The 26,746-nt window shown below is 43.7% G+C and overlaps 3 protein-coding genes across 3 annotated transcripts in view; 2 read left to right on the top strand and 1 right to left on the bottom strand.

Moving 5' to 3' along the window:
- Nucleotides 1-4,245, bottom strand: part of slc25a24l (solute carrier family 25 member 24, like) — a 29,159-nt gene extending 24,914 nt beyond the window's left edge. The window contains exons 1-3 of the mRNA XM_065013823.1: nucleotides 3,924-4,245; nucleotides 3,636-3,762; nucleotides 272-359 (exon numbers count right to left, since the gene is read on the bottom strand). Of these exons, the coding sequence (XP_064869895.1) occupies nucleotides 272-359; nucleotides 3,636-3,762; nucleotides 3,924-4,046 (338 nt within the window). The 5' untranslated portion in view covers nucleotides 4,047-4,245. The remainder of the gene's footprint in view (nucleotides 1-271; nucleotides 360-3,635; nucleotides 3,763-3,923) is intronic.
- Nucleotides 4,246-5,572: 1,327 nt separating this feature from the next.
- dnajb4 (DnaJ heat shock protein family (Hsp40) member B4) lies at nucleotides 5,573-12,928 on the top strand. The gene is made up of 3 exons (XM_029649229.2): nucleotides 5,573-6,061; nucleotides 9,860-10,455; nucleotides 12,681-12,928. Exons 1-3 carry the CDS (start codon nucleotides 5,851-5,853, stop codon nucleotides 12,912-12,914), a joined length of 1,041 nt encoding a protein of 346 aa, XP_029505089.2. The 5' UTR covers nucleotides 5,573-5,850; the 3' UTR covers nucleotides 12,915-12,928.
- A 7,925-nt stretch (nucleotides 12,929-20,853) lies between these two features.
- Nucleotides 20,854-26,746, top strand: part of gipc2 (GIPC PDZ domain containing family, member 2) — a 98,677-nt gene continuing 92,784 nt past the window's right edge. Inside the window, exon 1 of the mRNA XM_065013822.1 lies at nucleotides 20,854-21,382. Within this exon, the coding sequence (XP_064869894.1) occupies nucleotides 21,110-21,382 (273 nt within the window). The 5' untranslated portion in view covers nucleotides 20,854-21,109. The remainder of the gene's footprint in view (nucleotides 21,383-26,746) is intronic.

The raw sequence follows: 26,746 nt of genomic DNA, 5'->3' as shown, positions 1-26,746 counted from the left end.
TTAATAAACATGTTGACAGAAGTGAATGATCCTCTAAGTATCTATATTCTTCAGGTCTGTACTGTGTTGTAGACTTGATCAAATTGTGCCCAATATAATAATTACATTGGAGTGTATGTGTGATTAGTGTTAAGTTAGACATTAAGTCTGTCAATACAATGCAATTAATTGTGTTATTACATATTAATCAATATTATCACAAGGTTTTTACAATGTAACTGACAGAGCGAACAGTGAGAGGATAGAAAGGGGGGGGAAAAGGCACTCTTACATTTGTATAATTCTTTTTGCATTCGGCTTTGATATGTTCACTCCTAACTCCTTGAACAGATCTATGATTTCCTCCTGGCCAATGACCCCTAGTCAGACAAGACAACATGACCCCGAGTCAGAGAAGACAAGACGACCCCTAGTCAGAGAAGACAACATGACCCCTAGTCAGAGAAGACAACACGACCCCTAGTCAGAGAAGACAACATGACCCCTAGTCAGAGAAGACAACATGACCCCTAGTCAGAGAAGACAACATGACCCCTAGTCAGAGAAGACAACATGACCCCTAGTCAGAGAAGACAACACAACCCCGAGTCAGAGAAGACAACATGACCCCTAGTCAGAGAAGACAACACGACCCCTAGTCAGAGAAGACAAGACGACCCCTAGTCAGAGAAGACAACATGACCCCTAGTCAGAGAAGACAACATGACCCCTAGTCAGAGAAGACAACATGACCCCTAGTCAGAGAAGACAACATGAATAGAAACAGCATGGATCATGTAAAATGTGAATTTCTGGGCCCATATTCATCATGTGTCTCAGAGTGGAAGTTCTGATCTACGATCAGTTTAGAAACATTTCTGGGCCCATATTCATCATGTGTCTCAGAGTGGAAGTTCTGATCTACGATCAGTTTAGAAACATTTCTGGGCCCATATTCATCATGTGTCTCAGAGTGGAAGTTCTGATCTATACGATCAGTTTAGCTTTGTAGATCATACACTCGTAGAGGAAGAAGTTCTATATAGAATGAACCCTATTTCTAAGAGTGTATGGAACCAGATTATTATGGACAGTCAGGAAGGACCTGATCCTAGATCAGCCCAGAGCTGTGGATAATGAAGACCTGATCCTAGATCAGCCCAGAGCTGTGGATAATGAAACCCTGATCCTAGATCAGCCCAGAGCTGTGGATAATGAAGACCTGATCCTAGATCAGCCCAGAGCTGTGGATAATGAAACCCTGATCCTAGATCAGCCCAGAGCTGTGGATAATGAAACCCTGATCCTAGATCAGCCCAGAGCTGTGGATAATGAAACCCTGATCCTAGATCAGCCCAGAGCTGTGGATAATGAAACCCTGATCCTAGATCAGCCCAGAGCTGTGGATAATGAAGACCTGATCCTAGATCAGCCCAGAGCTGTGGATAATGAAACCCTAATCATAGATCAGCCCAGAGCTGTGGATAATGAAGATCTGATCCTAGATCAGCCCAGAGCTGTGGATAATGAAGACCTGATCCTAGATCAGCCCAGAGCTGTGGATAATGAAGACCTGATCCTAGATCAGTCCAGAGCTGTGGATAATGAACACCTGATCCTAGATCAGCCCAGAGCTGTGGATAATGAAGACCTGATCCTAGATCAGCCCAGAGCTGTGGATAATGAAGACCTGATCCTAGATCAGCCCAGAGCTGTGGATAATGAAGCCCTGATCCTAGATCAGCCCAGAGCTGTGGATTAGCTGTGGATAATGAAACCCTGATCCTAGATCAGCCCAGAGCTGTGGATAATGAAACCCTGATCCTAGATCAGCCCAGAGCTGTGGATAATGAAGACCTGATCCTAGATCAGCCCAGAGCTGTGGATAATGAAGACCTGATCCTAGATCAGCCCAGAGCTGTGGATAATGAAGACCTGATCCTAGATCAGCCCAGAGCTGTGGATAATGAAGGCCTGATCCTAGATCAGTAGAGCTGTGGATAATGAAACCCTGATCCTAGATCAGCCCAGAGCTGTGGATAATGAAACCCTGATCCTAGATCAGCCCAGAGCTGTGGATAATGAAACCCTGATCCTAGATCAGTAGAGCTGTGGATAATGAAGACCTGATCCTAGATCAGTAGAGCTGTGGATAATGAACACCTGATCCTAGATCAGCCCAGAGCTGTGGATAATGAAGACCTGATCCTAGATCAGTAGAGCTGTGGATAATGAAGACCTGATCCTAGATCAGCAGTACTACACTGAGATGCTTAATTAAGGGCTTGTCAGTAAGCATGTCACGGTAAGGTCAACCTACACCTGTTGTATTCAGCATGTCACGGTAAGGTCAACCTACACCTGTTGTATTCGACGCATGTGACAAATACCATTTGATTTGATTTATGAGTTTCTAATGTTTTCTATAGACAGAGAAAGAGTTCCTTTCAAATGGATAGGGTAAGAGCAGCCTGAATGACAGTCTGTTTGCAGAAACAAAGCACCCAGGTTAGGTTGAGAGACAGACAGACAGACAGACAGACAGACAGACAGGCAGGCAGACAGGCAGACAGACAGACAGACAGACAGACAGACAGACAGACAGACAGACAGACAGACAGACAGACAGACAGACAGACAGACAGACAGACGAAGAGAGAGACAGACAGAGAAAGAGTTCCTTTCAAATGGATAGGGTAAGAGCAGCCTGGCAGCAACCCAGGCAGGCAGGCAGGCAGGCAGACAGACAGACAGACAGAGAGAGAGACAGACAGACAGACAGACAGACAGACAGACAGACAGACAGACAGACAGACAGACAGACAGAGAGACAGACAGAGAAAGAGTTCCTTTCAAATGGATAGGGTAAGAGCAGCTTGAATGACAGTCTGTGTGTGAGGTCATGCCAAACCTGAAACAGAGAGCAGAAACAAAGCACCCAGGTTAGGTTGAGAGACAGACAGACAGACAGACAGACAGACAGACAGACAGACAGACAGACAGACAGACAGACAGACAGACAGACAGACAGACAGACAGACAGACAGACAGACGAAGAGAGAGACAGACAGAGAAAGAGTTCCTTTCAAATGGATAGGGTAAGAGCAGCCTGAATGACAGTCTGTTTGTGAGGTCATGCCAAACCTGAAACAGAGAGCAGAAACAAAGCACCCAGGTTAGGTTGAGAGACAGACAGACAGACAGACAGACAGACAGACAGTTGAAGTTGTTTCCTCCTCCTAGTTCTGAAGGTGTGTTAAGAGTACAGCACAAGTTCCTGTTTGCTGGTGTTCTGTATATGTCATTTAAAAACACAACAATGCATGCAAGTCTCCATTAGGTAAATACATTTGACCTTGAAAACTATTCATTTCAGTTTATCTGATTTATGAATATAGCACTTTAAGTCACGTCAATTCAAATTTGCTATGCATTATATGATGTGATAAAAAAAAAGACTCTTCATTGCATCTATTGCATGTAGACCTAGTGCTACTGTGCGAAAACAAAGACAAAAGCATGCTCAGAATGTGGTCTATGACACTGGAATGCCCGTGTCCCGGGGTTGGAATGCCCGTGTCCCGGGGTTGGGCCCTGAGATGAGCCTACCAGCTTTTTACGCACCGAAGATTGGACCACACCACCATTCCACTTACCGCATTTATTCTTGTCAAGGGCCATGAAGTGAATTCTCCATTTCTTCTCTCTGTCACTCATATAGCTTAGAAATTCGTCATAATCTAAACGTCCATCCTTGTTTCGGTCATAGTTATTAACGACAGTCTGGAAAAGTTTTTAAAAAAAAGGGCAGAATATCATTTGGCTGCACCATATGAATAGACATTAGACGTACATGTTAACTCTCCCGTTATGCTGCTGGTAAATTAGAATAGGCCTCACATTTTTATTTATATTAGTTATCAAATATTGTAATAAATAAATACCTGAGCCTTCTGATCTGCAGCCATAATTCCAGTTTTTTTCATCTCATTATGAAGTTCTTCCACTGATATAGACCCGTCGTTATTCTTGTCTAGTTTCACAAACAAACCACGAAACTGATCCATGATTCTTCAATAATATATATATTTTTAATTACAAAATTTGAAATGGAATATAAATAAGCACCAATTCTACAAATACTACAACTACAGGCTTTTAAGGTGCAAAGGCAATGTGCTTCTTCTTCTTTTCTTTTTCTCCATATGAACGCTGAGTCATAAAGCACCGGCAGCCCGACTGAACATGTCTTCAATGCGGTAGATGCTCCTCTACTGCGATAGACATAATGACGATGACGCGATAGCCCTACTGTCAAGACATGAGCCTGCACTTCCACCACTGTCCACCAGGTGTAGTGCTGAGCATAGACAAACAGACTGGCCACTGGTCCAGTCTGTGTATTTAACTGATCTGAAATAGATGAAGGAGGCCGGGCCACCAGGACACCAAATAAAAATAGACTATGACGACTTGACCCATGACAACAACAAAAAAGTCCCATTCTAACTCTCGGGTCGGAGGTCTATTGTTGTGCTATTTGTGATGAGGCTCATAGTAGGCTGATGGGTCAGAGGTCATTTAGGCCTAGTTCTGTTTGTTATGTATCAAGATGGGATCACTCTGAGATAGGTACGGGTCAGAGAGGTACGGGTCAGAGAGGTACGGGTCAGAGAGGTGCGGGTCAGAGAGGTACGGTTCAGAGAGGTACGGGTCAGAGAGGTACGGGTCAGATAGGTACGGTTCAGAGAGGTACGGGTCAGAGAGGTACGGGTCAGATAGGTACGGGTCAGAGAGGTACGGGTCAGAGAGGTACGGTTCAGAGAGGTACGGGTCAGAGAGGTACGGGTCAGATAGGTACGGGTCAGAGAGGTACGGGTCAGATAGGTACGTGTCAGAGAGGTATGGGTCATATAGGTACGGGTCAGATAGGTACGAGTCAGAGGTCTATAAGCCTGGAAGTAGGCCTATGGGTCAGAGGTTAGTGTTTGTCTCATTAGGTACAGGTCAGAGGTTATAAGCCTGGACAGGCTACACCTGCATTGCTTGCTGTTTGGGGTTTTAGGCTGGGTTTCTGTACAGCACTTTGATATATCAGCTGATGTCAGAAGGGCTTGATAAATACATTTGATTTGACGTGAGGCCAGTCCTCTGGATTTGGATCCTCTTACCACCCTAGCTGATGACTTGAATGGAAAGACACCAAACAGACTATTTCTCCATTTAAATTCAATCGACTCCCTGTCAAGTCCTCCTCTAACCAAACCACAGCCCTTTATTATAAGGCTTATAATAACCTGCTAAGGCCGTTACAATGTTCTTTTCACTCAACTTGGGAAGCCAAGTCCATATGGGGGGTGTTTAAACAGAAATACAGGCATAAAAAAACGGCATCTTTGCACCTCAACAGATGAATCCAAAAAAAGAGTCGAATGTGGGAAATGGCGTGCTACAGCAGCATTTAAGTTCTAGAAAGAGCCCCTGGATTCCAGCGAGCAGAGAAAGCATACCGGTGGGGTCGGACGCAAGAGGAGGGGAGCCACGGCGGTTTAAAGTGTGTCTATATCGGGATGTGGATAAATATCACGGGGTCCACAGCTCTGAGTAATCACTCTAAACGTAGCTAGGCTACTTAATCTATCTGTAGCTGTTCACTGTTCAACTGCCTGACTGTGTGTCAGTGTCTGGCTGGCGCTGATATTAGTGTTGAGAGTTGCAGAGAGAGCAGCGGTTAAGTTTTCCACTTGCCGCCATATCAGAGGGGTCTCTGTCCCCTGGATATATTTTCATAGCGGATTGACTGACAGGCAGCGTCCGTCAAAACACCAGCGGGTTCTCTTCTCTCCAGCGCAGGGCCGCTTCGGGGAAACTATGGGGAAAGATTATTATAAAATCCTGGGTATAGTGAAAGGAGCGGCCGACGAGGATATCAAAAAGGCGTACAGAAAACAGGCTCTGAAATGGCACCCGGACAAAAACAAGGCGGCCAACGCCGAGGAGAAATTTAAGGAGATCGCCGAGGCATATGAAGTCCTCAGTGATCCGAAGAAAAGGGAGATATATGATCAGTATGGAGAGGAAGGTAGGATAATATGACATCCCACATTTCATTGTCGTCTTCTTCTGGTTGTCATTTCACTCACCCCGTCATTTCACCCACCCCGTCATTGAGCGCACACATCAAAAGGTGCGTGGAATATTATTGGCCATTATCCAATACAGACCGACATTTGAACCACACTGGTTAGAGAAGGCAACAGCATTTCACTCTCATTGAATTGATTCGTAACATTTATTATAATAAACCAATATGCAGACATTTCCCTTCTTGTCGGGGTAGCGTGTCAGTCTGCCCATAATATGCAGACATTTCCCTTCTTGTCGGGGTAGCGTATCAGTCTGCCCATAATATGCAGACATTTCCCTTCTTGTCGGGGTAGCGTATCAGTCTGCCCATAATATGCAGACATTTCCCTTCTTGTCGGGGTAGCGTATCAGTCTGCCCATAATATGCAGACATTGCTCTTGGTTGGTCAGAAATATACAACAGTAATTATTTCCAAATATATTGTCAGATTGTATTATTATTACTGTCAATTACAGTTGAACATGTCAGTATAGAGCTGTTTTGCAGCCCAAGGCATCAAAACCATTTCAATAGCAGATGGGAAAACAGCAGATTTGCAATGGTAGGAGGAATCCACTGACCTGGAGACGTTCAGCTATAATGCCATGGGCTTATAAATGTATTCTTCTGTGTATTGCCTATGTACAGTATATACCTGGATCAAATACTATGTACAGTATATACCTGGATCAAATACTATGTACACTATATACCTGGATCAATTACTATGTACACTACAGACCTGGATCAAATACTGTGCATGGCAAATATTCCAGCACATTAACTAAGACTATACTATTGGTCCCATTGACTAGGACTATTCGATTGGTCCCATTGACTAGGACTATACCATTGGTCCCATTGACTAGGACTATACCATTGGCTCCATTGACTAGGACTATACCATTGGTCCCATTGACTAGGACGAAACCATTGGTCCCATTGACTAGGACTATACCATTGGTCCAATTGACTAGGACTATACCATTGGTCCCATTGACTAGGACTATACTATTGGTCCCATTGACTAGGACTAAACCATTGGTCCCATTGACTAGGACTATACCATTGGTCCCATTGACTAAGACTATACCATTGGTCCCATTGACTAGGACTATACCATTGGTCCCATTGACTAGGACGAAACCATTGGTCCCATTGACTAGGACTATACTATTGGTCCCATTGACTAGGACTATACTATTGGTCCCATTGACTAGGACTATACTATTGGTCCCATTGACTAGGACGAAACCATTGGTCCCATTGACTAGGACTAAACCATTGGTCCCATTGACTAGGACTATACCATTGGTCCCATTGACTAGGACTATACCATTGGCTCCATTGACTAAGACTATACCATTGGTCCCATTGACTAGGACTATACCATTGGTTCCATTGACTAGGACTATACCATTGGTCCCATTGACTAGGACGAAACCATTGGTCCCATTGACTAGGACTATACCATTGGTCCCATTGACTAGGACTATACCATTGGTCCCATTGACTAGGACGAAACCATTGGTCCCATTGACTAGGACTATACCATTGGTCCCATTGACTAGGACTATACCATTGGTCCCATTGACTAGGACAAAACCATTGGTCCCATTGACTAGGACTATACTATTGGTCCCATTGACTAGGACTATACTATTGGTCCCATTGACTAGGACGAAACCATTGGTCCCATTGACTAGGACTAAACCACTGGTCCCATTGACTAGGACTATACCATTGGTCCCATTGACTAGGACTATACCATTGGCTACATTGACTAAGACTATACCATTGGTCCCATTGACTAGGACTATACCATTGGTCCCATTGACTAGGACTAAACCATTGGTCCCATTGACTAGGACTATACCATTGGTCCCAATGACTAGGACAATATTATTGGTCCCATTGACTAGGACTATACCATTGGTCCCATTGACTAGGACTATACCATTGGTCCCATTGACTAGGACAATATTATTGGTCCCATTGACTAGGACTATACCATTGGTCCCATTGACTAGGACTATACCATTGGTCCCATTGACTAGGACTAAACCATTGGTCCCATTGACTAGGACTAAACCATTGGTCCCATTGACTAGGACTATACCATTGGTCCCATTGACTAGGACTATACCATTGGTCCCATTGACTAGGACTATACTATTGGTCCCATTGACTAGGACTATACCATTGGTCCCATTGACTAGGACTATACCATTGGTCCCATTGACTAGGACTATACCATTGGTTCCATTGACTAGGACAATACTATTGGTCCCATTGACTAGGACTATACCATTGGTCCCATTGACTAGGACTAAACCATTGGTCCCATTGACTAGGACTATACCATTGGTCCCATTGACTAGGACTATACCATTGGTCCCATTGACTAGGACTATACCATTGGTCCCATTGACTAGGACTATACCATTGGTCCCATTGACTAGGACAATACTATTGGTCCCATTGACTAGGACGAAACCATTGGTCACATTGTAGGCAGCCGGGCAAACTCAAGTGAAGCGTTGGTGTCAAAGCAGTTGATGTAGCCTACATGTATGTACGTGACCCAGGTCTAGTAGCCTATAGTACAGCAAGTTATTAGCATTATCTGAATGGTTCCTGACTCCAGTGTCACTCAGGTCTCAAAAGAGCCTATCAATACGTATCAGCATTATCTGAATGGTTCCTGACTCCAGTGTCACTCAGGTCTCAAAAGAGCCTATCAATACATATCAGCATTATCTGTGAATACATACAAAAATTATCCATCAATACCTAGATAGCATTATCTATTGTTATCGGTATTATCTATCAATGCATAGGTTATCATCGTGATCTATCCATACATATGAGCATTATCTATTGTTATCAGCATTGTCTATCAATACACAGGTTATCATTGTAAATTCATACATATTAGCTTAGCATTATATATCGATACACAAGTCATCAGCATTATCCATCGATACATAAATCATAAGCATTATCTATCAATACACATGTTAACATCATTATCTATCAATACACATGTTAACAGCATTATCTATCAATACACATGTTAACAGCATTATCTATCAATACACATGTTAACAGCATTATCTATCAATACCCATGTTAACAGCATTATCTATCAATACCCAATGTTAACAGCATTATCTATCAATACACATGTTAACATCATTATCTATCAATACCCATGTTAACAGCATTATCTATCAATACATTCATTATTTGTGTTATCTATCAATGCATATCAGCATTATCTATCAATACACATGTTAACAGCATGATCTATCAATACACATGTTAACAGCATTATCTATCAATACATATGTTATCAGCATTATCTATCAATACACATGTTAACAGCATTATCTATCAATACCCATGTTAACAGCATTATCTATCAATACACATGTTAACAGCATTATCTATCAATACCCATGTTAACAGCATTATCTATCAATACATTAATTATCTGTGTTATCCATCAATGCATATCAGCATTATCTATCAATACATATGTTATCAGCATTATCTATCAATACATGTAGGTTATCTGCATGGTCTATACATACAAAGGTTATCATCATTAGCTATCTATACGTAGGTTATCAGCATTATCCAAATGATGTCATTGTTTCCCAGCTGCTGTCACTCAGGTTTCAGTAGATAATATGTTAAATGCAATGCATTATCTGAATGGTTGTTGACTCCAGTGTCATTTCCTGTCAGGTCTCAAAGGAGGTCCCAGTAGTGGTCCAGATGACCAGGGCAGCAACTTCACCTCCTACACATTCCACGGAGACCCCCATGCCACCTTCGCCACCTTCTTCGGCGGTGCCAACCCTTTCGAGATGTTCTTCGGACGCAAGGCTAACGGGCGCGGTCCGGGCGGAGACGACGAGGACATGGACGTGGACGGCAACGACCCGTTCGGCTCCTTCACCTCGTTTAATCTCAACGGGTTCCCTCGGGACCGCCACGTGGGGCTGGGCGGACAGCAGAGGAGGAAGCAGGACCCGGCCGTCCATCACGAGCTGCGGGTATCCCTGGAGGAAGTGTTTCATGGTTGCACCAAGAGGATGAAGATCAGCAGGAAGAGGATGAACCCTGACGGACGGACCATGAGGACGGAGGATAAGATTCTCACCATAGAGATTAAGAGAGGGTGGAAGGAGGGGACCAAGATCACGTTCCCCAGAGAAGGAGATGAGTCGCCCAATACCATCCCTGCTGATATCGTGTTCGTCATCAAGGACAAGCCCCACATGCACTTTAGAAGGGAGGGGTCGGACATCGTGTACCCGGTGAAAGTTAGTCTACGACAGGTGAGATGGGTTTTTGCTTGGTGGGCCGCCTATTAAAAGTAATAGTAAGGGGAAACACTGCCAATAGAAAGTGGTTCAATGTGGAATAACATATTGATTTGGCTGGTTTAGATGCTGTACAACTGTATTTACACTACCAGTCAAAAGTTTGGACACACCTACTCATTCCAGAGTTATTCTTTATTTTTACTATTCTCTACATTGTATAATAATAGTGAAGACATCAAGACTATGAAATAAAACATATGGAATCATGTAGTAACCAAAAAAGTGTTAAACAAATCAAAATATATTTTACATTTGAGATTCTTCAAAGTAGCCACCCTTTGCCTTGATGACAGCTTTGCACACTCTTGGCATTCTCTCAACCAGCTTCATGAGGTAGTCACCTGGAATGTGTTTCAATTAACAGGTGTGCCTTGTTAAAAGTTAATTTGTGGAATTTCTTTCCTTCTTAATGCATTTGAGGCTATCTGTTGTGTTGTGGCAAGGTAGGGGTGGTATACAGAAGATAGCCCTATTTGGTAAAATACCAAGTCCATATTATGGCAAGAACAGCTCAAATAAGCAAAGAGAAACGACAGTCCATCATTACTTTAAGACATGAAGGTCAGTCAATCTGAAACATTTCAAGAACTTTGAACGTTTCTTCAAGTGCAGTCACAAAAACCATCAAGCTCTATGATGAAACTGTTTCTCATGAGGACTACCACTGGAAAGGAAGACCCAGCGTTAACTCTGTTGCAGAGGATTAACTCATTACAGTTACCAGCCTCAGAAATTGGCACCATCCCTATGGTGAAGCATGGTGGTGGCAGCATCATGCTCTGGGGATGTAATTCAGTGGCAGGAACTGGGACACTAGTCAGGATCGAGGGAAAGATCCTTAAAGAAAACCTGCTCCAGAGCGCTCAGGACCTCAGACTGTGGCGAAGGTTCACCTTCCAACATGACAACGACCCGAAGCACACAGCCAAGACAACGCAGTATAGTGAGATCCATCCAGCCAAACTCGACTGACTTGTATTGTCACACGAAGAAGACTTGATGCTGTAATCGCTGCCAAAGGTGCTTCAACAAAGTACTAAGTAAATGTGTAAATGTGATATTTTTATTGTTTTATAAATTTGCTAAAATTTCGAAACATCTGTCATTGCTTTGTCATTATGGGGTGTGTATAGATTCTCTCTCGGTCTCCTTGTCTCCCCTCTCCTCTCCTCTTCTTCTCTCTCCTCTCCTCTCCTCTTCTCTCTCTCCTCTTCTTCTTCTCTCTCTCTCTCTCTCTCTCTCCTCTCCTCTCCTCTCCTCTCCTCTTCTCTCTCTCTCTCTCTCTGTCTCCTCTCAATTCAATTCAAGGGGCTTTATTGGCATGGGAAACGTGTTAACATTGCCAAAGCAAGTGAGGTAGATAATATACAAAAGTGAAATAAACAATAAAAATTAACAGTAAACATTACACATACAGAAGTCTCTCCTCCTCTCCTCTCTCTCTCCTCATCATCTTATCTCTCTCTGTCTCCTCTCCTCTCTCTCTCTCTCTCTCTCTGTCTCGCTCCTCCTCTCCTCTCTCTCTGTCTCTCTCTTTCCTCTCCTCTCTCTCTCTCTCTCCTCCTCTCCTCTCTGTCTCCTCTCCTCTCTCTCTCTGTCTCGCTCCTCCTCTCCTCTCTCTCTGTCTCTCTCTTTCCTCCTCTCCTCTCCTCTCTCTCTCTCTGTCTCTCTCTTTCCTCCTCTCCTCTCTCTGTCTCCTCTCCTCTCTCTCTCTGTCTCTCTCTTTCCTCCTCTCCTCTCCTCTCTCTCCTCTCTCTCTGTCTCCTCTCCTCTCTCTCTGTCTCCTCTCCTCTCTCTCTGTCTCCTCTCCTCTCTCTCGCTCTGTCTCCTCTCCTTTCTCTCTGTCTCCTCTCCTCTCTCTCTCCTCTTCTCTTGTTATTCATGTAATGAAAATAGCTTGATGTAAAATCGCAGCCTTGTTTATCAGTAATGGAGCATAGTTTCTGCTTGAAGGAAAAGTCCTATTTTAGCAAAGCACCAAACCAGAAGAGCACATGTTCAATCTGTCAAACCACAAATCTGGAGGCGATTACAGACCAATCATAGCTATAATATCTAGTTACAGTATCTTGTGGTTTGTGTGTGTGTGTGTGTGTGTGTGTCTGAGTCTCTGTCTGTGTGTTGTCCACTCTGCCAACATGTCATTAACTATGTGCCCTCTCCTTTACCTCTTCCAGTCGTTGTGTGGTTGCTCGGTGACGGTGTCTACGATAGACGGGAAGACGTGTAACATGAAGATCACGGATGTGATAAAACCAGGCATGAGACAGACTGTAGCAGGACAGGGCCTCCCCTTACCCAAGAACCCCGAGCAGAGAGGTGACCTGGTGGTGGAGTTTGACGTGAACTTTCCTGAGAGTCTCCCCAGCAACGCCAAGGATGTCCTGAAGAGGCATTTACCTGCTTCCTAGAAGAACAGACACACGGAGAGACACGGAGAGACAGAGAGACACGGAGAGAAAGAGAGACACGGAGAGAGAGACAGACACACAGAGAGACATGGAGAGACAGAGAGACACGGGGAGACAGAGAGACACGGAGAGACACGGAGAGACAGAGAGACAGGGAGAGACAGAGAGACACGGAGAGACAGAGAGACACGGAGAGACAGAGACACACGGAGAGAAAGAGAGACACGGAGAGACACGGAGAGACAGAGAGACACGGGGAGACAGAGAGACACGGAGAGACAGAGAGACACGGGGAGACAGAGAGACACGGGGAGACAGAGAGACACGGAGAGACAGAGAGACACGGGGAGACAGAGAGACACGGAGAGACAGAGAGACACGGGGAGACAGAGAGACAGAGAGACACGGGGAGACAGAGAGACACGGAGAGACAGAGAGACACAGGGAGACAGAGAGACAGAGAGACACGGAGAGACAGAGAGACACAGGGAGACAGAGAGACACGGAGAGACAGAGAGACACAGGGAGACAGAGAGACACGGGGAGACAGAGAGACACGGAGAGAAAGAGAGACAGACATACAGAGAGACACGGAGAGAAAGAGAGACAGACATACAGAGAGACACGGAGAGACAGAGACACACGGAGAGACAGAGAGACACGGAGAGACAGAGAGACACGGAGAGAAAGAGAGACACGGAGAGACACGGAGAGACAGAGAGACACGGAGAGAAAGAGAGACAGACATACAGAGAGACACGGAGAGACAGAGAGAGACGGAGAGACACAGAGAGAAAGAGAGACAGACACACAGAGAGACAGAGACACACAGAGAGACAGAGACACACAGCAACAGAGACTCACAGAGAGACAGACACACATAGAGAGACAAAGACACCCAGCGATAGAGACACACAGAGACAGACACGACAAGACACGGCGAGACAGAGAGACAGACACACAGAGAGAGACAGAGACACACAGAGAGACAGAGACACATAGCGATAGAGATACACAGAGAGACAGAGAGAGAGCGAGAGAGAGAGACAGACACAGAGAGACAGAGAGAAATAGAGAGACAGACGCACACAGACAGACAGACACACAGAGAGAGACAGAGACACGCAGCGACAGAGACACACAGAGAGACAGAGACACACAGCAATAGAGATACACAGAGAGACAGACACAGAGAGACAGAGAGACAGAGACACACGGAGAGACAGAGAGACACGGAGAGACAGAGAGACACGGAGAGAAAGAGAGACACGGAGAGACACGGAGAGACAGAGAGACACGGAGAGAAAGAGAGACAGACATACAGAGAGACACGGAGAGACAGAGAGAGACGGAGAGACACAGAGAGAAAGAGAGACAGACACACAGAGAGACAGAGACACACAGAGAGACAGAGACACACAGCAACAGAGACTCACAGAGAGACAGACACACATAGAGAGACAAAGACACCCAGCGATAGAGACACACAGAGACAGACACGACAAGACACGGCGAGACAGAGAGACAGACACACAGAGAGAGACAGAGACACACAGAGAGACAGAGACACATAGCGATAGAGATACACAGAGAGACAGAGAGAGAGCGAGAGAGAGAGACAGACACAGAGAGACAGAGAGAAATAGAGAGACAGACGCACACAGACAGACAGACACACAGAGAGAGACAGAGACACGCAGCGACAGAGACACACAGAGAGACAGAGACACACAGCAATAGAGATACACAGAGAGACAGACACAGAGAGACAGAGAGAGAGAGACAGACACAGAGAGACAGAGAGAGACAGACAGAGAGAGAGAGAGAGAGACAGACACAGAGAGCCAGAGAGAGACAGACACAGAGAGAGAGAGACAGACACACAGAGACAGACAGACAGGCACACACAGGGAGACAGAGAAACACAGAGACACACAGACTGACAGACAGACACATACCTGGTGGATAGAAAGTGATGACATCAGGATGCCAGCTTATACTCCTCTCTCTCTCCTCTCTCTTTCAACCCTCTCTCTCTCATCCTCCTCTCTCCCTCATCCCCCTCTCTCTCTCATCCTCCTCTGCTCTCCTCTCTCTCTCTCTCTCTCTCTCCTCTTTCTTTGAACCTCCTCTCTCTCTCCTCTCTCTTTCAACCTCCTGTCTCCTCTTTCTCTCTCTCATCCTCCTCTCTCTCCTCTTTATTAACAGTAAACATTACACATACAGTCTCTCCTCCTCACCTCTCTCTCTCTCTCCTCTCTCTTTCAACCTCCTCTGTCTCCTCTTTCTCTCTCATCCTCCTCTCTCTCTCTCTCATCCTCCTCGCTCTCTCCTCTCTCTTTCAACTTCCTCTCTCTCCTCTCTCTCTCATCCTTATGTCTCTCTCCTCTCTCTTTCAACCTCCTCTCTCCTCTTTCTCTCTCCTCTCTCTCTCATCCTTATGTCTCTCTCCTCTCTCTTTCAACCTCCTCTCTCTCCTCTTTCTCTCTCTCATCCTTATGTCTCTCTCCTCTCTCTTTCAACCTCCTCACTCTCCTCTTTTTCTCTCTCAACCTCCTCTATCGATCTCTCTCTCTCATTCAACCTCCTCTCTCTCCTCTTTCTCTCTCATCCTCCTCTCTCTCCTCTCTCTCATCCTCCTCTCTCTCCTCTTTCTCTCTCATCCTCCTCTCTCTCCTCTCTCTCATCCTCCTCTCTCTCTCTCATCCTCTCTCTCTTCTCTCTCTCTCATCCTCCTCTCTCCTCACACATGAGGACAATGATGACTGTTCACAGATCGAGGCCCTTTCTAAAGAATGTGCAATTAATATTTTTTATCTGTTTGGTGTTTTGTCTAAATACCGTGCATGTGGCAAAGTTGATATACCTGGAAGTAAATGTGTTAATATTTGAAGTAAACATTTGATTATTTGGGTCCTTCCCACATTCACCCCATGTTCCTTTCTGTTATGTCTCATTTGATTTGGTGTGTGTCCCAAATGGAACCCTATTCTGTTCATAGTGCACTATGTAGGGAATATTCCCTATATAGTGCACTACTTTAGACCAGAGTCCTATGGGGCCCTATTCCCTACATAGTGCACTACTTTAGACCAGAGTCCTATGGGGCCCTATTCCCTACATAGTGCACTACTTTAGACCAGAGTCCTATGGGGCCCTATTCCCTACATAGTGCACTACTTTAGACCAGAGTCCTATGGGGCCCTATTCCCTACATAGTGCACTACTTTAGACCAGAGTCCTATGGGGCCCTATTCCCTACATGTGTTGATGTGTTAGGAACACTGTTGATGTGTTAGGAACACTGTTGATGTGTTAGGAACACTGTTGATGTGTTAGTTACACTGTTGATGTGTTAGGAACACTGTTGATGTGTTAGTTACACTGTTGATGTGTTAGGAACACTGTTGATGTGTTAGTTACACTGTTGATGTGTTAGTTACTCTGTTGATGTGTTAGTTACACTGTTGATGTGTTAGTTACTCTGTTGATGTGTTAGGAACACTGTTGATGTGTTAGTTACTCTGTTGATGTGTTAGGAACACTGTTGATGTGTTAGGAACACTGTTGATGTGTTAGTTACTCTGTTGATGTGTTAGTTACTCTGTTGATGTAGGGAATAGGGCCCCATAGGACTCTGGTCTAAAGTAGTGCACTATATATAGGGAATAGGGCCCCATAGGACTCTGGTCTAAAGTAGTGCACTATGTAGGGAATAGGGCCCCATAGGACTCTGGTCTAAAGTAGTGCACTATGTAGGGAATAGGGCCCCATAGGACTCTGGTCTAAAGTAGTGCACTATGTAGGGAATAGGGCCCCATAGGACTCTGGTCTAAAGTAGTGCACTATGTAGGGAATAGGGCCCCATAGGACTCTGGTCTAAAGTAGTGCACTATATAGGGAATAGGGTTCCATAGGACTCTGGTCTAAATTAGTGCACTATGTAGGGAATAGCACCCCATAGGACTCTGGTCTAAAGTAGTGCACTATATAGGGAATAGGGTTCCATAGGACTCTGGTCTAAAGTAGTGCACTATATAGGGAATAGGGCCCCATAGGACTTTGGTCTAAAGTAGTGCACTATATATAGGGAATAGGGCCCCATAGGACTCTGGTCTAAAGTAGTGCACTATATATAGGGAATAGGGCCCCATAGGACTCTGGTCTAAAGTAGTGCACTATGTAGGGAATAGGGCCCCATAGGACTCTGGTCTAAAGTAGTGCACTATATAGGGAATAGGGCCCCATAGGACTCTGGTCTAAATTAGTGCACTATATAGGGAATAGGGCCCCATAGGACTCTGGTCTAAAGTAGTGCACTATGTAGGGAATAGGGCCCCATAGGACTCTGGTCTAAAGTAGTGCACTATATAGGGAATAGGGCCCCATAGGACTCTGGTCTAAAGTAGTGCACTATATATAGGGAATAGGGTGCCGATTGGGACTAGACATAGTGTGTGCCACGGAATGTAACATTGATTATATAATGTAACATTGATTATATACTGTATAATGTAACACAAGACAAGGATGTAGAGATCTGAGGACCGATGGGGTTTGTTCACGAAGTAAATGACGTGGTTTATACTGGCCCCATTGTTCTGGGGTTAAGATTCACATTAAATGTAAAGTTCAAACAAAGTACTGTACATATTTTCATAATAAACATTTGTAACTCTGAAAGGCATACTGTACTTTACAAATAAAACATTTGGAAATCTCGTTTACACCTCGGAAAGAGCCACAATCATTTCAACACAAAACTCCGATGATATTTATCTTCAGGTTCTGTATAATTATACTGTCTGACGTATAATATAGTGTCAACACAGCCTGTACAGGTCATGAGGAAATACATACAGCCTGTGTTTGTCTGTATGTGTGTCTGTCTGTGTGTGTGTGTGTGTGTGTGTGTGTGTGTGTGTGTGTGTCCAGCTGCAGTAACCGACGACTGGTTGTCTGTTCCTAACACATCAACATTACAGTGTTCCTAACACATCAACAGTGTAACTAACACATCAACAGTGTTCCTAACACATCAACAGTGTAACTAACACATCAACAGTGTAACTAACACATCAACAGTATAACTAACACAACAACAGTGTAACTAACACATCAACAGTGTTCCTAACACATCAACAGTGTTCCTAACACATCAACAGTGTTCCTAACACATCAACATTACAGTGTAACTAACACATCAACAGTGTAACTAACACATCAACAGTGTAACTAACACATCAACAGTGTTCCTGTAACTAACACATCAACAGTGTTCCTAACACATCAACAGTGTTCCTAACACATCAACAGTGTAACTAACACATCAACATTACAGTGTAACTAACACATCAACAGTGTTCCTAACACATCAACAGTGTTCCTAACACATCAACAGTGTTCCTAACACATCAACAGTGTAACTAACACATCAACAGTGTTCCTAACACATCAACAGTGTTCCTAACACATCAACAGTGTAACTAACACATCAACAGTGTTCCTAACACATCAACAGTGTTCCTAACACATCAACAGTGTTCCTAACACATCAACAGTGTTCCTAACACATCAACAGTGTTCCTAACACATCAACAGTGTAACTAACACATCAACATTACAGTGTAACTAACACATCAACAGTGTTCCTAACACATCAACAGTGTTCCTAACACATCAACAGTGTTCCTAACACATCAACAGTGTAACTAACACATCAACAGTGTTCCTAACACATCAACAGTGTAACTAACACATCAACAGTGTAACTAACACATCAACAGTGTTCCTAACACATCAACAGTGTTCCTAACACATCAACATTACAGTGTAACTAACACATCAACAGTGTTCCTAACACATCAACAGTGTAACTAACACATCAACAGTGTTCCTAACACATCAACAGTGTTCCTAACACATCAACACATCAACAGTGTGCCTAACACATCAACAGTGTTCCTAACACATCAACAGTGTAACTAACACATCAACAGTGTTCCTAACACATCAACACATCAACAGTGTGCCTAACACATCAACAGTGTTCCTAACACATCAACAGTGTTCCTAACACATCAACAGTATAACTAACACATCAACAGTGTTCCTAACACATCAACAGTGTTCCTAACACATCAACAGTGTTCCTAACACATCAACAGTGTTCCTAACACATCAACATTACAGTGTAACTAACACATCAACAGTGTTCCTAACACATCAACAGTGTTCCTAACACATCAACAGTGTTCCTAACACATCAACAGTGTTCCTAACACATCAACATTACAGTGTAACTAACACATCAACAGTGTTCCTAACACATCAACAGTGTAACTAACACAGAGACGAGCCGTTCCCCCAGGAGACACCACATCACTCAGACAGATTTATAGGAGCTAAGTGTGGTTAACTGATTATATAGTACACCCTATTCCCTATATAGTGCACCCTATTCCCTATATAGTGCACCCAATTCCCTATATAGTGCACACTATTCCCTATATAGTACACCCTATTCCCTATATAGTACACCCTATTCCCTATATAGCGCACCCTATTCCCTATATAGTACACCCTATTCCCTATATAGTACACCCTATTCCCTATATAGTGCACCCTATTCCCTATATAGTACACCCTATTCCCTATATAGTACACCCTATTCCCTATATAGAACACCCTATTCCCTATATAGTGCACACTATTCCCTATATAGTACACCCTATTCCCTATATAGTACACCCTATTCCCTATATAGAACACCCTATTCCCTATATAGTGTACAATATTCCCTATATAGTGCACACTATTCCCTATATAGTGCACCCTATTCCCTATATAGTGCACCCTATTCCCTATATAGTGCACACTATTCCCTATATAGTGCACCCTATTCCCTATATAGTGCACCCTATTCCCTATATAGTGCACACTATTCCCTATATAGTGCACACTATTCCCTATATAGTGTACAATATTCCCTATATAGTGCACACTATTCCCTATATAGTGCACCCTATTCCCTATATAGTGCACCCTATTCCCTATATAGTGCACACTATTCCCTATATAGTGCACACTATTCCCTATATAGTGCACCCTATTCCCTATATAGAACACCCTATTCCCTATATAGTGTACAATATTCCCTATATAGTGCACCCTATTCCCTATATAGTGCACCCTATTCCCTATATAGTGCACACTATTCCCTATATAGTGCACCCTATTCCCTATATAGTGCACCCTATTCCCTATATAGTGCACCCTATTCCCTATATAGTGCACCCTATTCCCTATATAGTGCACACTATTCCCTATATAGTGCACACTATTCCCTATATAGTGCACCCTATTCCCTATATAGTGCACCCTATTCCCTATATAGTGCACACTATTCCCTATATAGTGCACCCTATTCCCTATATAGTGCACCCTATTCCCTATATAGTGCACCCTATTCCCTATACAGTGCACCCTATTCCCTATATAGTGCACCCTAATTCCCTATATAGTGCACACTATTCCCTATATAGTGCACACTATTCCCTATCAAGGCGAGACCCAGATGCAGACACAGGAAGCAGGTGGTTGGAGTCTTATAGTGTTTATTCATCCAATGGGAAAGGTCAGAGAATGGTCGTGGACAGGCAAAAAAGGTCCAAACCAGATGAATTGACATGATTCATTTTAAGGATTTGCTAATCAAACAATAGATATTTATAGGGCGAGGGAAGTTAAAATCAACACATTCAACAAGGGAACTGCATGCAGCAGTTGTAACAGTTGTAAGCACTTATCTTCATGGCCCCACCGCCAGGACTCCTGCCCCCACCAAGCCTCCTTTCCCCGCACAGCATATTGAGACAGAGTCGCTATTGTTCACCGCGGAGCAGTGTTTTATACAGTCGGAGAGACCGTGGAACAAGGAAGACACCGCGCCACCTACCTGTTGAATATTACCTACTGTTTAATGATTGAGTCAGGTGTTGGGTTGACAACTTACTCACTGTCGGAGAACAAAGTCGAACCTGGGGATAAAGGATAGTCAGTCGAGTTTAGTCGAGGTAAAGGCGGAAGGAAGGAGGATTTGTGGAAGAGGTAGCCACTCCAATGTTTTAACCGGACAGACAAGACCACCGGATTTATCAACAGACCAGAAACAGATTTATTGACGCCGCCACACGATGCCTTTAGGACTGAGACGAAAGAAGAACAAGTCGAGGGAGAGCTCGAACCTGGTGGAGAATGAGGAGGTCGGTGGACACACCGGTGGGCGCTCCGTGAAGTCGACCGTAAACGGAGCGGGGCTCCCACCGCCACCTGCCAACCTGCGGCCCAAACTAGTGTTCCACACTCAGCTCGCTCACGGCAGCCCCACGGGAAGGATCGAGGGATTTAATAACGTCAAAGAACTCTACGGGAAAATAGCTGAGACGTTCAATTTAAGTCAACCGGAGGTAGGTTTTTTTTTAAACAACTTTTGTAGTTCTAGACCAGTGGTCACCTACCTTTTCTGTGTCAAGGTCCATTTCTGAGGTAAAATACAAGCTGAGATCTACCGCTCAGATATTTAAAAAAAACATGACTTAAAAAAAATGAAGAAGCATATGCAACATTCACCAATTAAAACAGTTCTTTATCAATGAGTTTTGTGCAGCAGGCTACAAGCCCAATACATTATCACTGCATATTGGCTATGCTTGAATTGTTCTTCTCGGACCATTTTGAAATGATCTTTTAGATAATGTAGATATATGATCACATTTCAGTCTTCCAGCTGGTGGCGAAACTCAAGTCGAACTGCATTATTTCTGACTCATGCACTAATTCATGTTGTTACTCCGATGACCAGAGAAAGTGAAATATTCAGCGATATTAAAAAAAGACAATCTGATAATAATAACAACGGAAGCTTATCGGAACACCGGCCAGCGGTATGATACGTGATGCACTTGACTTGCTCTCTGGGCCTGTCTCGGAAGCGGAAGTCTACCTTCAGACTCGTGAAATGCTTCAACATGGGAACACTGTACCTTCCCTGCGCTTGGCCTGCTAAATCAAGTGCACCTGCCGTCAACAACGCCAAACGAATAATACAAAATAGGAGGCTTTATCGTTGTTGTTTTTTTAAACTAAAATGTTTGGTGATCGACTAGATTGCCTTGGAGACCGACCAGTCGATTGCCTTGGAGACCGACCAGTCGATTGCCTTGGAGACCGACCAGTCGATTGCGATCGACCGGGTGGTGACCACTGTTCTAGACAGATAAAAACAAATGCCAGGCCAGTTTAGTGGCCGCGGCGCAAGGTCCGAGCAGGGCCAGAACCCCACACCCTTCATGCTATATTTAATTAATCATTCCACCCATGAGGTCAAAAGAACGCGATTTGGTCATTTGACTGCAGGAAAGGGCTACGCAATAAGGCTCGAGGGGGTTTGGTATATGGCCAATATACCACTGCTAAGGGCTGTTCATAAGCATGACGCAACACAGAGTACCTGGATATTGCCCCTTAGCTGCAATATAGTGGCCATATACCACAACCCCCCGTGGTGCCTTATTGCTATGATAAACTGGTTACCAAAGTATTTACAACAGTACCATTTTTGTTTGTTTGTCTGATATACATTGGCTTTCAGCCAATCAGCATTCAGGGCTCGAACCACCTGGTTTATTATACATGAGGCTGAGAGAAAAATGTCCTGTTTTAAACCTCAATAATTCTTAAAAAGATGGGACAATTTCAACTTTCTTTCCACAAATATTTGTCTTGATTTTGATAGACCTAAGTATCAGCTGTCACACCATGTAAAAGAATAACCCCCTAATTTAGTACAAATTTCCCCATAAAATGCAACGATCTGGATTTATTTAAACTACGTCAGACCCACACCCAAAAGGCATGCAAATTGTCCAACAAGTGTTTTAAAGGCATTGATTGTTTAATTCTAATATTAGATTATTCAAATATGTAATTACAAATCTCCAAACTTCTTTTTGCTTTGTAGCACGATGAAATTTGTTAGCATTTTAGCACGTCAGCATTTTGGCACGTTTTAGATTTAGAACATAAAATATTTATAAAGTAAACATTAGGCTTATGTAACCGATGTGAAATGGCTAGCTAGTTAGCCGTGGTGCACGTTAATAGCTTTTCAATCGGTGACGTCACTCGCTCTGAGACCTTGAAATACTGGTTCACCCTTTTTCCCCCTTAAGGGGTCCTTAAGGGTATAGGTGGCCCTGCTCATTCCTGATTCATTTAGGATTTTAGACAAATATAACAGAGTTGACCAAATCAACGGACACATCTTGTAGGAATCACAGTTTTGAGAGAAATAGTATTTAAAGTCACAGGGGGCTATTGCAAGAAACTACATATGATCATTGTTCAGTTAATATTACATTTACATTTAAGTCATTTAGCAGACACTCTTATCCAGCTATTATTGTCAGTTTTTAGAATTTTAAACACTTTTTTTTTAGAGTTTTTTTTGCTCCAGACAATTGCATTTCCAGGCATAAAGCCAACATGGAATTGAATAATATTCAAAGTATTTTAAACATTCCCCGAAAAGTACAGTGCCTTTAGAAAGTAGTTTTAATACCCCTTGACTTATTCCACATTTCTTTGGTGTTACAGCCTGAATTCAAAATAGATTAATCATCTGTTTTTCTCTCACCCATCTACACACAATACCACATAATAACAAAGTGAAAACATGTTTTTTTTTTTTAAATTTTATTTTAGCAAATTTATTGAAAATGAAATATCTCATTTATTTCATCAACCCTGGTTGAGAGAATGCCAAGAGTTTGCAAAGCTGTCATCAAGGCAACGGGCGGCCACTTTGAAGAATATAAAACATAAAATATATTTTAATTTATCACTTTTTTACTTACTCCATGATTCCATATGTGTTATTTCATAGTTTCGATGTCTTCACTATTATTATACAGTGTAGAAAATAGTAAAAAATACAGAAAAACCTTGGAATGAGTCGGTGTGTCCAAACTTTTAACTGGTGCTATAAGTGTTCACTCCCATAAGTCGATACGTGTTAGAATCACCTTTGGCAGCGATTACAGCTGTTGAGTCTTTCTGGTGAGTCTCTAAGAGCTTTGCACACCTGGATTGTGTGACATTTGCTCATTATTCTTTTCAAAATTCTTCAAACTCGGTCAAATTGGTTGTGGATCATTGCTAGACAACTATTTTCAGGTCTTGCACATGTATCTGACGTGTACAGGTGTATCTGACGTGTACAGGTGTATCTGACGTGTACAGGTGTATCTGAGGTTTTACTAGATGGGATAACACCAGTCACAGGTGTATCTGATGTGTACAGGTGTATCTGAGGTTTTACTGGGTGGGATAACACCAGTCACAGGTGTATGTGATGTGTACAGGTGTACCTGAGGTTTTACTGGATGGGATAACACCAGTCACAGGTGTATCTGATGTGTACAGGTGTATCTGAGGTTTTACTGGATGGGATAACACCAGTCACAGGTGTATCTGATGTGTACAGGTGTATCTGAGGTTTTACTGGGTGGGATAACACCAGTCACAGGTGTATGTGATGTGTACAGGTGTACCTGAGGTTTTACTGGATGGGATAACACCAGTCACAGGTGTATCTGATGTGTACAGGTGTATCTGAGGTTTTACTGGGTGGGATAACACCAGTCACAGGTGTATGTGATGTGTACAGGTGTACCTGAGGTTTTACTGGATGGGATAACACCAGTCACAGGTGTATCTGATGTGTACAGGTGTACCTGAGGTTTTACTGGATGGGATAACACCAGTCACAGGTGTATCTGATGTATACAGGTGTATCTGAGGTTTTACTGGATGGGATAACACCAGTCACAGGTGTATCTGATGTGTACAGGTGTATCTGAGGTTTTACTGGATGGGATAACACCAGTCACAGGTGTATCTGAGGTTTTACTGGATGGGATAACACCAGTCACAGGTGTATCTGAGGTTTTACTGGATGGGATAACACCAGTCACAGGTGTATCTGATGTGTACAGGTGTATCTGAGGTTTTACTGGATGGGATAACACCAGTCACAGGTGTATCTGAGGTTTTACTGGGTGGGATAACACCAGTCACAGGTGTATCTGGGGTTTTACTGGATGGGATAACACCAGTCACAGGTGTATCTGATGTGTACAGGTGTATCTGAGGTTTTACTGGGTGGGATAACACCAGTCACAGGTGTATCTGACGTGTACAGGTGTATCTGAGGTTTTACTGGGTGGGATAACACCAGTCACAGGTGTATCTGAGGTTTTACTGGGTGGGATAACACCAGTCACAGGTGTATCTGACGTGTACAGGTGTATCTGAGGTTTTACTGGGTGGGATAACACCAGTCACAGGTGTATCTGACGTGTACAGGTGTATCTGAGGTTTTACTGGGTGGGATAACACCAGTCACAGGTGTATCTGACGTGTACAGGTGTATCTGATGTGTACAGGTGTATCTGAGGTTTTACTGGGTGGGATAACACCAGTCACAGGTGTATCTGATGTGTACAGGTGTATCTGAGGTTTTACTGGATGGGATAACACCAGTCACAGGTGTATCTGATGTGTACAGGTGTATCTGAGGTTTTACTGGGTGGGATAACACCAGTCACAGGTGTATATGATGTGTACAGGTGTATCTGAGGTTTTACTGGGTGGGATAACACCAGTCACAGGTGTATCTGATGTGTACAGGTGTATCTGAGGTTTTACTGGGTGGGATAACACCAGTCACAGGTGTATCTGACGTGTACAGGTGTATCTGATGTGTACAGGTGTATCTGAGGTTTTACTGGGTGGGATAACACCAGTCACAGGTGTATCTGATGTGTACAGGTGTATCTGACGTGTACAGGTGTATCTGAGGTTTTACTGGATGGGATAACACCAGTCACAGGTGTATCTGATGTGTACAGGTGTATCTGAGGTTTTACTGGGTGGGATAACACCAGTCACAGGTGTATCTGAGGTTTTAGGACCAGAAGTATATGGAAAGCTGCTCTTCGAACATCTCATTCCAAATTTATGGGCCTTCATTTGCAGTTGGTCCCCCCATTGCTGCTATAACAGCCTCCACTCTTCTGGGAAGGCTTTCCACTAGATGTTGGAACATTGCTGCTATAACAGCCTCCACTCTTCTGGGAAGGCTTTCCACTAGATGTTGGAACATTGCTGCTATAACAGCCTCCACTCTTCTGGGAAGGCTTTCCACTAGATGTTGGAACATTGCTGCTATAACAGCCTCCACTCTTCTGGGAAACCTTTCCACTAGATGTTGGAACATTGCTGCTATGACAGCCTCCATACTTCAGGGAAGGCTTTCCCCTAGATGTTGGAACATTGCTGCGGGGACTTGCTTTAATTCAGCCACAAGAGCATTAGTGAGGTTGGGCACTGATGTTGGGCGATTAGGCCTGGCTTGCAGTCGGCGTTCCAATTAATCCAAAAGGTTTTCAATGGGGTTGAGGTCAGGGCTCTGTGCAGGCCAGTCAAGTTCTTCCATGCTGATCGCAACAAACCATTTTCGTATATGGACCTCGCTTTCTGAACGGGGTTCAGAAACTCTGAACCCGCTTCAACATTGTCATGCTGAAACAGGAAAAGGCCTTCCCCAAACTGTTGCCACAAAGTTGGAAGCACAGAATGGTCTAGAATGTCATCGTATGCTGTTGTGTTAAGATTTCCCTTCACTGGAACTAAGGGACCTGAATCATGAATAACATCCCCAGACCATTATTCCTCCTCCACCAAACTTTACAGCTGGCACTATGCATTGG

The sequence above is a fragment of the Oncorhynchus nerka genome, linkage group LG9b (genome assembly GCF_034236695.1).
Source record: "Oncorhynchus nerka isolate Pitt River linkage group LG9b, Oner_Uvic_2.0, whole genome shotgun sequence".
Lineage (NCBI taxonomy): Eukaryota > Metazoa > Chordata > Actinopteri > Salmoniformes > Salmonidae > Oncorhynchus > Oncorhynchus nerka.
This window is presented reverse-complemented; position numbering and strand designations above follow the sequence as displayed.